At 62.1% G+C, this 14,840-nt stretch overlaps 1 protein-coding gene across 3 annotated transcripts in view; it reads right to left on the bottom strand.

The window, feature by feature from the left end:
* ABCA7 (ATP binding cassette subfamily A member 7) overlaps positions 1 to 14,840 on the bottom strand; it is a 44,583-nt gene that overhangs the window by 6,735 nt on the left and 23,008 nt on the right. For 2 of the 3 annotated variants that reach the window (XM_044998900.1, XM_044998899.1), the window contains exons 21-42: positions 14,454 to 14,593; positions 13,486 to 13,623; positions 12,741 to 12,967; positions 12,337 to 12,409; positions 11,245 to 11,447; positions 9,560 to 9,608; positions 8,060 to 8,167; positions 6,984 to 7,138; positions 6,461 to 6,585; positions 6,256 to 6,354; positions 5,598 to 5,793; positions 5,169 to 5,263; positions 4,730 to 4,762; positions 4,221 to 4,326; positions 3,917 to 3,991; positions 3,431 to 3,600; positions 3,163 to 3,340; positions 2,381 to 2,496; positions 1,800 to 1,944; positions 1,432 to 1,555; positions 1,028 to 1,157; positions 187 to 307 (exon numbers count right to left, since the gene is read on the bottom strand). In XM_044998900.1, the coding sequence (XP_044854835.1) occupies positions 187 to 307; positions 1,028 to 1,157; positions 1,432 to 1,555; positions 1,800 to 1,944; positions 2,381 to 2,496; positions 3,163 to 3,340; positions 3,431 to 3,600; positions 3,917 to 3,991; positions 4,221 to 4,326; positions 4,730 to 4,762; positions 5,169 to 5,263; positions 5,598 to 5,793; positions 6,256 to 6,354; positions 6,461 to 6,585; positions 6,984 to 7,138; positions 8,060 to 8,167; positions 9,560 to 9,608; positions 11,245 to 11,447; positions 12,337 to 12,409; positions 12,741 to 12,967; positions 13,486 to 13,623; positions 14,454 to 14,593 (2,806 nt within the window). The remainder of the gene's footprint in view (positions 1 to 186; positions 308 to 1,027; positions 1,158 to 1,431; positions 1,556 to 1,799; positions 1,945 to 2,380; positions 2,497 to 3,162; positions 3,341 to 3,430; positions 3,601 to 3,916; positions 3,992 to 4,220; positions 4,327 to 4,729; positions 4,763 to 5,168; positions 5,264 to 5,597; positions 5,794 to 6,255; positions 6,355 to 6,460; positions 6,586 to 6,983; positions 7,139 to 8,059; positions 8,168 to 9,559; positions 9,609 to 11,244; positions 11,448 to 12,336; positions 12,410 to 12,740; positions 12,968 to 13,485; positions 13,624 to 14,453; positions 14,594 to 14,840) is intronic. The other variant, XM_044998901.1, reaches the window with a different exon arrangement.

The following is a 14,840-nucleotide window of genomic DNA, read 5'->3' as shown; positions in this document are numbered from 1 at the left end:
AAATGAAAAAAAAAATCTGTGGAAAATTTAATTTTTCCATAAAATAGAAAAAAGTGGCACAAGGAAGTGCCAAGTCCTCCTCTGGGGGTGACGGTGGGAGGTGGATGATGATGCCCCACCCCCAGTTGAGGAACAGGCTGCCCCGAGAGTGGAGTCGCTGCCCAGTTCCACCCGTCCCCTCCGCACCTTGGTCAGGTCATGCAGCACCAGGATGTCTCCCTGCCGTGCTCCGCTTGTGATCTTCTCCCGCTCCCTGGCCACATCCTCGTCCTCCCCGCCCAGAGGGGGGAGTTTAACGGCAAAGGGCCTGTAGGGAAGGAGGGGGAATGGTTCAAACCAGGATGCGAACAGAGGGTGACGTCCCACTAGGGCGAGTGGCGTGGAACGGCACGTTGGGCCGCACGGTTGCCATGACACCCAGACCTAGCACGGGCTCTAGGGAACTTGGAGATCCCATAAATGATGCTGGAATCCTGGGGGCTGCGATCAGGTGTTGGGGTCCCAGATTGCCAAATGGGAGGGGCCCCAGCTAGACCCCAGCAGGATGAGACAGGGTCTTTCCATGGTCAGAGTTGAGAACTGCTAGTTTAGACTGGTCCCAACTGTGAAGACAGGCCCGTGTGAGCGAGGTCAGATATTACAGTGACCACGTAAGCACACAGGTGAGAGTCAAGCGGAACTAGGCTCCTAAATCACTTAGGATACATCCATACAGCAGCCGGGAGAGGCGGGTAAAATCATGCAGATTTGGCTCACAGGCCTGGATGGACAGACGGAGGCGGCAAGCAGAGGTGGCATCTCAGCTTTCCCCGGGTCCTGTCACTGAGATGTTAACTCTGCCAGCCCAGCCACATGCCCCAATGACTGTGGGGAGCTGGGCGAAGGGATAGATTAAACAATGGGCTTTCCCCACTCTGCTCTGGCAGGGAGGGGGAGAGCGACTCGGGGAGGGGGTTGGCCAGAGCTGGATTTCTACCCCAGCCGCACGCCCACCAGCCAATCCCGCCGCCCCCCACCGGCCTCTCACCGGAGCTTGACGAAGAACCTGTACTGCAGCAGGATGGTGAAGAGGAAGAAGACGACGCCCTGGAGAGCCATGGCGAACATGTTCTTCCCGGCCAGGTCCCAGCACAGCGGAGACACGAAACGCTTGTCTCCTGGGGAGTGGGGGGGGGGGAGAAATAGGGCTTTAAAAGAAGAAAGGGGTGGTGCGGGGGAGGCATGGGACAGGACAGAGTCAATGCCCAGCAGAGGGTCAGATACCACGCTGATGGCCGTGGCCTAAGAACCTAGGCAGAGACAGACAGATGCTCCTGAGGAGAGCGGTGCAGGGATCACAGGTGTTACCCGTTCATGCTGAGTCTAGCCCGTCCAAGCAGAGCGGGGGCGGGGAAACGTGTCACCTCGACACTGTGGGCTCAGGTGACTCACCAAACCGCTCGAAAGCGTCGGCCATGGCCTGATTCTTCACCATGTCGATGAGGCCGCGGCCCAGGCAGAAGTGCGGGAAGATGAGGAAAACCTTCTTCAGGATGCGGTTGACGTGGTTCAGCTTCTGCCCAGGTGGGGAAGCAAAAGGGTCCGGCTCAGGTGACGGCCCCAGCTCTGCGACACCAGCATGGGGGGCTCCCACCATCGCCCTGGGGGTCCCCTTCCCCTGGGAGCTGAACTCACCTCATTGCAGGCACTGGGCTGAGGTTGGGGGCCTGGGCGGTTGCTAGTTAATCTTGGGTTGGAAAACCCCCGCCGCGCAGCCTGTCCCGAGGGGGCCAGGGAAGCCCTCAGGGAGCAGGACTCACCTGGTCGGTGAAGAGCTCCAGCACGAAGGTGGCCACGCTGCCGTTGATGCCGATGAAGAGGTTGATGCAGGTCAGCACCACGTAGGCCGTGCTGGGGATGCTGAAGAGGAAGGAGGCCGGGTACATCAGTGGCGTGATGGACCAGCTGGGGTGGAAGAGGAACAGAGCTGAAGCAAACCCGAAAGACACCAGGCCCGGCCCCAAGGACCCAAGCCCATGCCGCAAACCAGGGCTGGGAGACAAGGGGCCAATGTCCCACGAAACCCCACCTCCCCGCTTGGTCCTGCAGGGCAGGGCTGCCAGCTGTAATCCACCCCCGAGAGAGACCTACCAGACAAACGCCCTGAGGTCCAATGTAGGGAGTGGGTATTTCAGCCTCGCTCAGATGGCCGGTCCCGGGAATGGGCCAGGCCAGCTATCTCCCTTCCCCTTCTGGGCTAGCTGTTGGTCCCTCTCCCCAGGATGACAGAATCCCCCTTGCCCCCAACAGACAAAGCGAGCTCCCGACTGCGCAGGGAATTTGCTCCCCATGTTGTCAGGGCCAGACGGGGGCCGCGCCTGCCCCGGCTCAGGGCCCTCACCCATAGAGGAACAGCAGCAGCACCAGGGAGGGCAGGTTGGCTGAGGACACGTAGGACTTCTGCTGGAAGCAGAGGAAGATGAGGACGACCAGCCCTGCTGGGACCAGGTAGTTACACTGTGGGGGGAAGCAGAGGAGGCAGTTGGTGTGACCCAGTCAACCCTGGAGAGGCTGGTTGGGGGGGACAGGCCTGAAGCCACCCCCCCAACTCCCTCCCCTCCAGACAGGGAGTGAGCCCCCCCTCCCCCCGACCACACAGTGGCCATTGGTGTTGAGCTTGTCATGTACCCCACACCCAGCGTCCCCACCCCATCCTAGCTCAGGGCCTCTCATCGGCCCAGCAGTGAGTCCCACTCATGGGCACAGGCTTCCCTGCGCAGCCCACACCCACTCTGTGCGGTGCACGGTCCTCGGCTTGTGGAGACTGGGCCACTCGTGGAGGTTGATGAGCCTGCTACGGCCTCGGCAAACAGAACCTTCCCTTTTAGCTCAGGCAGCAGGGGCTCAGGTGTTTCAATCCAGAGGGCCCAGGTTCAATCCCTACCACTGACAACCTAGCCAGGCATGCAGCTGTGTTGGGGCTGACACCTGCCTCCCTCCATGAGGGTCCTGCCCGCAGGCGAGAACCTGCCTGTGAGCCCCACCAGGTGCCAGCCTGACCCTGTGCTGGAGAGCTATATCCCCCACTCCCCCCACCCCTCTGCCCCCAGAGCCATGGGATCCCTCCTCTCGTGTGTAAATCTGCCACTCCCCAGATCTCCGGCCCCACGGCCCGCCCCGCACCATGTCCCAGGCGAAGTTGCCCAGCCAGTAGACGCTGGGCTTCATGCCGCTGACGAACTGCAGGTGCTTGGCCTTGCTGACCCGCTCCTCGATGAGGAAGAGGACGAAGCTGGCGGGGACGAAGGACATGGCAAACATCACGCAGATGGAGACCAGCACGTCCACCGAGGTGGCCATCCTGCCATGGGGAGGGGAGAGGGAGATGAGCCAGCCACCCAGCAAGAGCCCCACCCAATCCCCACCCACCCTGAGGCTCCCCTGTACTCACAGCGCAGCCTCCGAGAGCTGCTCCTTGGTGAGGTTCAGGGGGTGGTTGATGGCCGTGATGCCGTAGCGCCAGGGCTCCGCGCCCGGGGGCAGGCTGGCCCGCAGCAGCCCGTTGTTCACCACGTTGACGAAGGACACCATGGCGTGCCAGCCCTTGTTGTTGAACCAGACCTGTGGCCGCACGGCAGCGCAACGGCAACACTCAGCGCCAAGCTCGCCCCCCGCTGGCCCCCTGTGACTCGCCCGCCACCACCGTGGCACAGCTGGGAATAGAACCCAGGAGTCCTGAGGCCCGGTGCCCCATGGCTCCGACCGCCAGACCACACTCCCTCCCAGGGCCAGGAATAGAACCCAGGAGTCCTGACACCCAGTTCCCATCCCTGCTCTCTGGGCCTTCTCAGACTGGCATCTGGGGATTGGAATATGCTGCCCATGAGGGTGACGGGCCCCTAAGCTCCCCCCCCACGGGTTCCGTCCCCAAACTGACCTTGACGTTACTGCGGGTGTCCAGGCCTTCGATGAAGCTGCTCAGGTTTCCCAGCAGCCTGTCTATGGGGCTCCCCTGGGGGCCGGAAAGGGGGATCAGGACTCGATGCAGATCGATGAGACGTTCACATGTGCCTCCCTGTCCCATGCCACCCCCACGCCATCCATCCCCAGCCCTGCCCCATACCTACCCCCACCGCCAAGAGTCCCATGCCACCCTCTCAGACTCACTGCAAAGCCCCGAGGCAGGAAACTGACTCTTCCCCCATCCCCTGCCCCACCCCACCCCACCCATCGGGCTGTACCTTGGTGATGTTCAGCACGGCCCGGATCTCCCGCACAGCACCATCCACCTCCTCTGCTGAGGGCAGGACCTGAGAGCTATGGGCACCCAGCGAGACGCCGCCATACCTGGGAGGGTGGGCGCAGGGAGGATCAGGGACCCAGGCGTGCCCCCTCGTGCTCCTCCCCACCCCGGGAGATTCAGGGCAGCACCTTGGGACCAGGGCAGGGAGACACCCCCAGGCTGTGACGGTGGGAGGTGCATCGGCACATGACAGGGAGACAATCTGGTGCCCAGATACTATGGTGATGGGCACGCTATATGCATGGGCATATAGACAGAGATGCTGGGGGTGCCATCACCCTTCCACAGCAGTAGATCCCCAAGCTTCAATCAGAGCCACTCACCCACAGCCCCCTCCCAGAGCTGGGAACAGAACCCAGGAGTCCTGGCTCCCAGTCCCATGCCCTTAACAGTCTTACTAAAATAATTCACACCCCAGCTGCCCCCCCACCCCCGCACTCCTCTCACCTCTGCTCGTTGACCCATTTCTTGGTTCTCAACCTGCAGGAACAAAAGGGAAACGCCGAGGGAGCCGTTTACAGCCACCAAATGCCCGATGGACGGCCCTAGAGAGCGAGGTCTGGATTCACCCCCAGGTCAGGGACAGATGGAGGAGTGCCAGGGCAAGCGATGCCCCTGCCTGGCCCTCACAGCGCACCCAGCCTTGGGGAGGGGCAGTTCAGGCTCCGGTGGCCCAGTCAGCCCCTGGCTCTGTGCCACCAGGTCAGTCCCAGAAGCCTTGGAGAGGGCAGGAAGGGAGAACTGTAGTTCTGCATCAGGAGGCGCATCGGGGCTGTGTGTGTGGGGGGGTCGTTACAGCTTCTCCCAATCCCCCACCCCAAGTCGGAGGCAGAGACGGGAGCTCTCCCCAGACTGGACCAGACCCCAGGATCCCCCAGGTGCTCACCCCTGGCGGATGATCTTGGGGTAGGTTTTCACCAGGTAATCGGAGACGTTCCTGCCCGTGAGGTTCTGGAGGATGTCGCCGGTGCCCCTTTGCACCTGGCGGGAGGACAGACGGGGACAGACAGGAGACGGGACTGGAATCGTCGTCGTCCCAGGCAGGACTTTGTGGGGTCCCCAGGGCCGTGCTGGGCCAAGGGCTGGTACTAACCCCGACTGGGTCCACCAGGAGCCACCTCCCTCTACCCACCCAGCTTCTTCTGGCCGTGATTCTCGGGGGATTAGAAGGGGGTGAGACCCGGGCGAAGGCAGAGGCCCGTCTCCACGCTGGGCACTCCCTGGCCCAGCCTGACGGTTTTCTGCCCTCTGGGATGAGCCTCCCTCGCCGCCCCCCCCCCCGACAACCCCAGGGGAGGAGGGAGTGGCCGGCTACCTGTGGAGGAGGAAGTCCCCCCGCTGCTTCGGGGCAGTCGGGCAGCATCTTCCGTGCCCCCCGGGAGCTGCACTCGCAGGCCGGGGAGGGGTTGGCTGGCGTCCAGTTCGTGTTCTGGAAGAGCTCGGCCAGGGACCGGGGCACTTCCGGGGTCCAGAAGCCTCGTTCGTGGGACGCCGGTGGGCAAGGCGCACTCCTGAACACCCCGGGCAGGGAGAAGGCTGCTGGTTAGCACCCAGCCTACTGCTCTCCGCACAGCCGAGCAGGAGCGAGCTCCGAGCCTGCCCCAGCGCCAGGCAAGAGCGGGGTCTTACCGGGGCAGCGAGGGGGCACAGACCCCTGCAGGCGGGGGGGGGGGGGTACAGGCCTGGGCAGACCCAGTGTGTTAACCCCTTGGACGCCACCCTAGAACCCAGGACAAACACGGCCCAGACAGCAGCAGCTGCAGAGGGGAAGTGTCTGGCCCAACAGAACCAGCCAGGCTGGTGCGAGGATGCCTCCTTATGGCGAGCACGGGGAACTGCAGCCACCTTGGGCTCCGCTCCAAGGCTCTTGGCAAGGAAGTAGGTGCGACCTCCGCACAGGGTCCCTTCCCAGTGGCAGTAACTTCCCCCCCCGGCCTCTGCCAGAGGGAGGGGCACAGGCTGGGGGTACTCACCCCTCCGGGGCATCCCTCATGCACTTGGTACCGAAGCCCGGCTCAGCCAGCAGGGCTCCCAGGAGCTGCGCAGAGTCGGGGTCCCCCGGGGAGTCATCACTGAAACAGATGGAGCAGAGGGGCCATTGCCATGAATCCTCCCAGCCGGCGTTGCCGCCGGCACAGCCCAGGCGACACCCCCCCCCCCAGCTGGAATGCGACGCACCTGAAAAAAGTGAACTGCTGCCCGTACATCCAGGGCTCCAGGTGCAGCGGGGGGTACTTCCCGAAGGGCGGCACAATCAGGCTGAAAAGGAGGGCGATGCACACAAAGACAGCCGGCAGGACGATCTGTGAGCAGGGGCTGGAGTCAGAGCTGGGCAGGGGGGATCCCGCAGCCAGGGCAGAGCCCCAGGGCCAGAGCTGGGCAGGGGGGATCCAGGCTGGGCCCCTCGGGCCGGGGCACAGCTGGGGCTGGGGAGAGGGGAATCCTGCAGCCAGGGTGCTAGGACACCCTAGGTCAAGCCAAGGATCCCACAGCCAGCGAATCCGGACTCTCCGGGGCTGGGTCACAGCTCCAGGATGAAGGCCTGACCCGCTGGTAGGAGGAGAACATTCGCAGAGGAATAGTGCCCCCCATGTTCCATTCACACACCCCCACACCCCTCCCCGATGTTCCACTGCTCGGCACCCGGTGCTCTCAGAGGCCTCCCCTCCCACGCCCCCCATCAAAGCCCCCCCTGCGGTACTTGTGCGAAGAAGCCCCTGGTGCTGCGCCGGGCGTAGAGGAGTCTCTTGGTGAAAAGGGCCCGGAGCTGCTGGCGGGTCAGGGCCCAGCCCAGCACCTGCTGGGAGCCCCTGCCATCCAGGCTGTGCAGGAAATCGGTCTCCTTTGGCTCCTCAGCTGCAAGAGGGAGAGCCAGAGATACCCCATCAGCCCTGCCTGCGGCTTCAATGCCTGCAGGGCAGCCCCCCGCCACACCACCGGCCTGCTCCATGGGCAGCTTTGGGCTCCAGGCCACTGTGTGTCTCCAGGGACCCGTGTCGGGGGGGGTGGAGCAGCCGGGTGAATTGTGGGCAGAGCGCTAGGAGCGGGGACACGTGCGGGGGGCGATGCATGGGGAAGGGGAGAAGGGGGGCATGCCTTGCTCTCAGTGGTGGGGTGCCGGGCTCTCTACATAGGGGAACGTGTCCCTCGTCTGGCTCAAAAAAGATGCCTCGGGACTCAGGGCCGAACCCCGCCCAGGCTTCCAGGGACAAGGACAGCTCTGGATCCTCTCCCTCCCGCCGCTCGGCCTCCTACCTTTCTTGGATCCTTTGACTCAACGCAAAGAAAGAGAAAGAGGACAGATCTCACATAGCTGTGCAGGGAACCTCCCCGCGGCACCAGAGCCGGGGCAGGGGAACTGACTAGAGTGGAGCTGGATTCCCCAGGGCAGAGGCGTGAAACGGGCTCTGCCCATGCTGTGAACCATCGCCTGGAGCTTGCAATGCCCGCCCAGCCACTCGCCGGCTCCCGTGCCGGCCGTCTGACTGACACCGGTTGCACCGGCTCCTGGGACGGGGCCTTTTCACTCTCGTCCGGCTCGACCCACAACAATTTCACACTCCCAATTCCATTGCACAAATGCCCTTGAAGTAACCCATAAGCCCCTGGCTCCCGTTAGCACAGGGCACTGCGAGGCGGGTGCTTCAGAAGCACCCAGAAGGCACCAGTGCCAGCGATGGCAGAGAACCAGCCGTTTCCTACCATTCGCGGTCCCTGCGGACCTCAGTACCCCCGTCCCCCTCCAGCAGGAGCCGGAGCCTGGCTGTGCCCCCTTACGCGGCTCGGTGTCTGCTGCCTCCACGTCCCCGTTCTCGCTCACCGTCCGGAGGGTGTAGGAGGAGGCCGGCGCTGCCGTTCTCCCTCGCTGGGGAGCTCCCCCAGAGCCTGCAGACACAGGGCCAGAGCATCACACCACGGGCAGGTGAGAAAAAGCATGTGGCACCCAGGGCCGTGCAGAGGTTTGGAGGGTCCTGGGGCAAAATCTGAAACTGAGGCCCCCCCCCGGCAATCCTTCCAAAAACTTACCACTGAGGGGAGGCCTGGTGGGGATGGAGAGTGAGCCCCCCACTCACCCCACAGCCATGGCTCCCGTCCCATGGCGGTGGGTCCAGCTCCCCACTCTGGGTCTTGCCACCTGGCACGCAGGCTGGCAGCGCCACTCACGTTTGCCCTACAGCCTCTCCGTCGTATGGAGGGGCCGTGGGCCAAATTTCAGGGTTGGGGGCCCTCACAAATGGGGGGCCCAGGCATAGACGCCGACTTCTACTGGTGCCAGTGGGTGCTCGACCCTCCTCCGCCCCCGGCCCTGCCCCCATTCCAACCCCTTCCCCCAAATCCCCGCCCCGGCCCCGCCTCGTCCCCTGAGCGAGCCATGTTCCCGCTCCTCCCCCCTCCCTCCCGGAGCTTGCGACAGCTGTTTGGCGGCAGCAAGCGCTGGGAGGTAGGCGGAGGAGCTGGGATGTGGCGCACTCAGGGGAGGAGGCAGAGGTGGAGGTGGGGCGGGGAGCTTGGCTGCTGGTGGGTGCAGAGCACCCACCCTCCCGGAGCACCCACGGAGTCGGCGCCTAAGGGCCCAGGTCAAACTACCCCTTCAGTCCCCCCTTCCGGACGGCCCTGGTGACAGCTCGTCACAGCGAGCGGAGCAAACTGCAGCCGTTCACAGCATCCATCCAGAGGAGCAGCCTGCAGGGACTACAGGATCCAGCACGTAATGCAGCCTGGCCCTTCCGCCATGTTGGGATTTATAGTCCCTGCAAGCCAGGCCGGGGCAGCCTGGAGTCCCAGGAGGCCTGTTTCGTATGGCCCTGCCAAGCACCCGGAGGCTGTGCTGTGCCAGCTGCTTGACTGAGTGCGCATTGACCCTGCAACTTCCCGGGCTACCCAGGTGCACCCCGTGCCTCCCCCGAGCACCCCAGGGAGAGATGGGGTGAGAACAGTTTGGGGAAAATAACTGGGTCCATCTCCCAACGCTGAGCCTCATTGCAGTTTGAATGAAGATTCTTCTCCCAGGAGCCATGGGCTGCAGAGAACAGAGTTGAGTTTCCAGCACAGGCGCTTATGGAGCTGGGTCTAGAACTCTCACTCTTCAGCTCTAAAATGGCATGATTCTACCTCCTGAGCTAAAGGAAAACTCCCTTAGCTAGCAGCAGTAGCAGGTCTCTTATCCCCTCTGCAGTCCAGGCACTAGAAAACATGATCATTCCTTCCACTCGCCTGACCATTAACTTAGACCCCCAGGTGCTCAAAGCTTTTCCAAGAGGGTGCCAATGCATTTACCTGTGGTGTCAGCGTCCACTCCTGTGTCCTCAGCCACCTTCAGAAAGATCTACAAAGGGTAAACGGGAATGGAGAGGTGTTTTACGGGGGGGAAAAGATGACAATGGACCCTCAGCAAACCAACACCACAAGGCAGGGAGCATCCCAGAGCCCACGGGACTGGCTGAGGGTCCCACAGGCCCTGCTGCCAGCAAAGAAGCCACAGTGGCATTTCCCTAACCCCCCCTCTCCTCCCAACGTCCTCGCTGGAAAATCCACCCAGATCCAGCTGATTTCCTAGCTGGCTTTCCCTGCAGCCCTCTGTGACATTTCACGCCATAATTTTTATGTAAATATGGTCCTGATATGAATACGACATAACTGAGACGTACTTTATGCAAGATGGGGCTTGTAAGATATCACTGGAAAGGTTAAAATTTACAGAATGTGATTATCCGACCGGTATGGCTGAATCATTTCCGTATCTGAAGTTGCTGCCCACTGCTAACGCTTCAGGTACAACAACGGAAAAGCCAGACAGGGCTGACGACCCATCAGCGAGGACAACGGCCTGTGAAAAGGCCTGGCCTTCCTGCAGAACATACTGCCACTGACTCATGGACGCTGCGATGCGACAGAGTCAGGTGGGCTTGTCACCTGATACTAAACATGACCTGGGACTCCTTGTAACTTTCCACTGGAAGGGAAGGGGGGTTCCAGTTTGGGAACCAAAGGATTCCCGCCTTATGGAAATCCTATTTAAGGGTGGGGAGGAAGGCAAACGTGGCTCCGAGTCCAGACCAAGACAGGGGTCCAGTCTGAAATATAACTGGAACTCTGGACCACAGAAACTTTGCAACCTGCCTAAAATAACATTTAGGGTGAGAATTTCCATTTTGTAACCTGTTTCTTAAGGATACTGAGCTTAGCTTGCGTATTTTGCTTTATTTGATCAGGACTCTGCTTGGTTCGGTCTGTTATCTCTTATATTCACTTAAAATTCACCTTTTGTAGTTGTTAAACTTACTGCTTGTTGATAATATGACCCGGTTTATATAATTTCTAACTGGAAGGGGCGAGAAGTTGTGCATCTCTCTCTCCACATTGAGGGAGGGGGCAAATTTCATAAAACCTCTGGGTTTGTCCCCCTTAAAGGGACTGGGCACCAGAGCGCTGGGGTGAGCCCCTGGGCTGAATCTTCCCAGAGCGGATCTCTGGCTCTCTGTGCAGCTGGGGGTGGCCCTGCCTGTGAGCTTGACTGGAAGATGCTTGTGAGCCCAGCCCAGCAAGGCAGGTAAAGGGGACCCAGGCTGGCAGAACAGGCTGACTCAGTGGCACCCCAGCACATCAGGTGACACCCCAAATCCATCACACCCTCCACTCTACGTCCCTCTCCCCGGTCCACACTCTCTGCCCTCAAGCAGGTGAGTTGTGGAGGGCAGATTGTCTCTCTCGGAAGCATCAGGTGTAGGCCACTGGAGGAGACAAGGTGTCAGATGTGATGGACTAACGGTGCAGCTGATACAGCAGGAGGAGAGAGACTGATCTTGATGGGCCTCTTGTCTGGTCTGGTGAGATGAGGGGTGGGATAACAGTCTGGATCCATGTATGGTCTGCCCCCGTCTGACATGGGAGTAGGATGCTGGGGTGTGGATAGGTGCACAGTCGGTGGCAGGGGATGAGATGCTGGGAAGGGGCTGACGTACCTCCTCCAAGGTGGTGTCCGAGATCCCGTAGCTGGAGACCCCCAGCTCGCCCAAGCGGCTGTCCAGCTCCCGGAAGAGCTCCCCGAAGGTCCCATCCTTGGCGCCGCCGTATGGCAAGACGTACAGCACCTCGTGGCCAATATCCTCCACCAGCCGGGAGCCAGGGACCAGCTTCTGGATCAGGGCCGACAGCTGCGGCACGTCTGCAGAAACAAAGGGGGCAGGGATGGCTGGGGGGAGCCAAGGCCTGGAACAGGGCACAAGACCCACAGCAGCTGCACTGTGACTGATCCAACATGGACGTTCCAAGGGCACTATCAGTGCTAAGCTGCCTTGTGTCCTCCTAATGTCCCAGCCCCTTTGCAGGTGCCGATCCAGCCTGGCAAGGATTAAGTGGGTTCTGCTGATGCTGTGAGGTGGGTAGCTCAGCTTCCACCAGGAGATAAGGGAAGTGGGAGGGGCTCTCTGGGGATGGAGGATGTAGGGTGCGGGCTGAGCCGGGCAGAGGGAGGATCCCAGCCTAGGGAGAAGGCTTCAGCTGGACTTTCTCTTATTGTTCACAAAGCCCAGCCCCTAGGAGCTCGGACTCCCCCTGCCCTGTGCACAGTTGGGTCCGAGACCAGGGTGGGGAAGTCAAGGATTGTAGGATGCAGGAGAGATGTAGTGTGAGGTGACCGTCAAAAGCTGGCCCTTGGGTTGTGTGTGGGGCGGGGGGGTGGCCCTGGAAGGACAGGTCACTGGAGAAGGATTTCCTAGGGAGAGGAAATGTCGCCTTGGAGACTGGAGGAGCAGCCGGGGAGGCAGCGAGGCTCTGAACACGCCCCTACGTGCAGGCAGAGACCCCACCCAGGGAACTCAGCCACTCGGGGTCAGTCCCAGGCTGGGAACCAGGGAGAAGCTCAGACTCGCTGTGCCCCAGGGTGACCACAAGGGGGCGCTATGTGCCTGTGCAATGGATCCGCTCCGCGGGGGTGGGGGCACAGTGTGTGCATTGGGGGCACTGTGTGTGCGCGCAAGTGTGTGCAGAGGGATCTTAACCCTTTCCCGACCGGCTCCCAGTGCCAGCCCCTTCCCCCGACCGGAGCCGCTCACCCACGGTGCTGGACTCGCTGCATTGCTCGCTGCCCAGGCCGGTGTCACAGCTGCGCTCCGAACCGCTGTCGTCCTGCGGGGAAGGGGAGGGTAGGAGTCCCAGCCCTGGGCTGGCCCCAAACTCTGAGGCTCGGGACCCCCTCTAATGACCGATGCCACGTGAGGAGATCAGGACACGAGAGGAGATCCCTGTGGTGAGCCCGTTCCCCGACCTCCAAACTTCCGGGAACCCTGGAGCTAGATTCCCTAGAACTCCAGTGACCGCCCCCCACTCACCAAGCTCCAGGGGCTCCCCCTGCCCTCTGACCTTTCACCCCGTGGGGCGTTCTACGGCTCTGCCCACCCAGCCATTCGGGCAGGAGCCCGGCTGCACCAGGCAGGGGAGCCCACTCCCCCGGCATTACCTTTCTGCTGGCGATGGTGACGCTGCTGGCGCTGCCCCCCGGGGCTGCCCGCTCCCGGGCGCCGGCCTCCCGCTTCACCAGGGTCAGGTAGTAGCCGGTGCCCAGCTTGGTCTTGAGGAAGAGCGGGGAGCCGCAGCAGCAGAGCCGGCCCTGGGAGATGATGGCCACGCGGTCGCCCAGCAGGTCCGCCTCGTCCATGTAGTGGGTGGAGAGGATGACCGTGCGGCCTGGGAGGGGGGCAGAGAAGAGGGGGTTCGGGGGGCCAGCCTGGGGGCGGAGCAGGGAAGGGGGTGGGGGGGAAACAGGATGCAGCAGGGCCTTGATAGCCCCTTATACCCAAGGGCTCCTCCTGCAGAAACGCCCCTACATGGCTGCAGGTCACCTCAGGGCGAGTGACCCCCTGAACCGCTCCATTCCCCTCCTGCCCCCATGGGTAGGACTCACTGGGGCCCAGCTCTGCCAGAATTGTTGGGTTCCCTCCTGCACCACAATGCTTGACCTCCCTCACCCAGCCCCAGCCCCAGCCCCCTCTGCTCCCAATAGACACCTTGATCGACTCCCTCACTGCCATGTAGGGCCCAGATCCCTGCCTCAGTTCCCCAGAACGCCCAGTAAGGAGCCCAGTGCAGGGGGCTCATCCCCACAGGGCCTATTGCGGCTCGGCTGGGCCCCATCAGCCAGAGGCCCAGGCCCATTTCTGAGACACCCCCCACTGCTGTTCCCATCCGCCCCACCCCACTCAGACCTTTGCGATACTTCAGCAGCAGCTCCCAGATGCCCCGCCGGGAGTAGGGGTCGACCCCAGCCGTGGGCTCATCCAGAATGACCACCTGGGAGCCTCCCACGAAGGCGATGGCCACGGAGAGCTTCCGCTGCATCCCACCTGCCCCGGGGGAGGAACGGGGCGAGCGTTATGGGGCATCGGGGCAGCCCCCAGCCACATAGCCCTGGGCGTGGGGGGGGGGGTTGCTCCAGGGAACAAGTCATCCCAGGTCACCGGGGCTGCCAGGTCACTGGCTCTGGCAGGGACCAATACTGCAGGATCCATGCCACACCCCCACGGTAAACTCCCCCATGGCTCACATCCCCCACCCCCACCGCACCCCCACCCGCCCACGGCTCACCCACCCACCCACGCCCCACGTGCATTGGACCAGTTTACCGAAGGTCACAGTGGATTCTCCATCACAGGCGCTTTTTAAATCAGGGCGGGATGTTTTTCAGAGAGAACTGCTCTAGGGATTATTTGGGGGACACTCTGTGGCCCATGTTACGCAGGAGGGATCACAATGGTCCATTCAGGGCCAGGGAGTCCATGAATGCGCCTCCCCCACTCCCCGTGACTGCACCACTATAAACACACCTGCCTCATCGGGTTAATCAAGCGAGGCCTGAGGCTGAGATCGTGTCTGTTCTGTGTCTGTACAGCACCTAGCGCAACAGGCCACGGCTGGGACTCCTAGGAACTACAGTGATATAAGCAATAAAGGATCATGGGAGAGAGCAGGGAGCCCGCAGACCCATCCTTTTGGGCCCTGAAGCCTGCAGATTGGGAGTGGGCCCCTTATGTTACCCACTTGTAAACCGACGGGGGCTTCCTTTTCCCTTTAAAAGGCAGCTCTGCCTGCAATATGCCAGGATCAGGTCCTAACCCGAGCCCAGCCTGTCCCCTGTGTCCCCATACCACCTGCTCACTGGGCCCAGGGCACTCACCCGACAGGTTCTTGGTCTGCTCCCAGCGCTTGTGGGGCAGCCCCACGTCCTGGATGATCTGCTTCACCTCCTCCTTCACCTGCTCCCCTGACAGCCCCTTCAGGCGCCCATAAAACCAGATGTGCTCCTCCACCGTCAGGCTGCAGGGGGCGGCCGGGAAAAGCTGACTCCCAACAGGGCAAGGAGAAGTATCCCACCTCTGCCCCTACAGATGCCCAGCCCCCCTGCTCTAACCACTAGAGAATGCTCCTCTCAGAGCTGGGAACAGAACCCAGGAGTCCCGACTTCAAGCCCCCCTCCCCCTGGACTCTAACCACTAGGCCCCCTCCCCTCCCAGAACTGGGAACAGGACTCAATGAGCAAGTGCCCCCGCGGTTGATCCCCGAG

This window comes from Mauremys mutica, chromosome 24 (assembly GCF_020497125.1).
Source record: "Mauremys mutica isolate MM-2020 ecotype Southern chromosome 24, ASM2049712v1, whole genome shotgun sequence".
In the NCBI taxonomy this organism is placed as follows: Eukaryota; Metazoa; Chordata; order Testudines; family Geoemydidae; genus Mauremys; species Mauremys mutica.
This window is presented reverse-complemented; position numbering and strand designations above follow the sequence as displayed.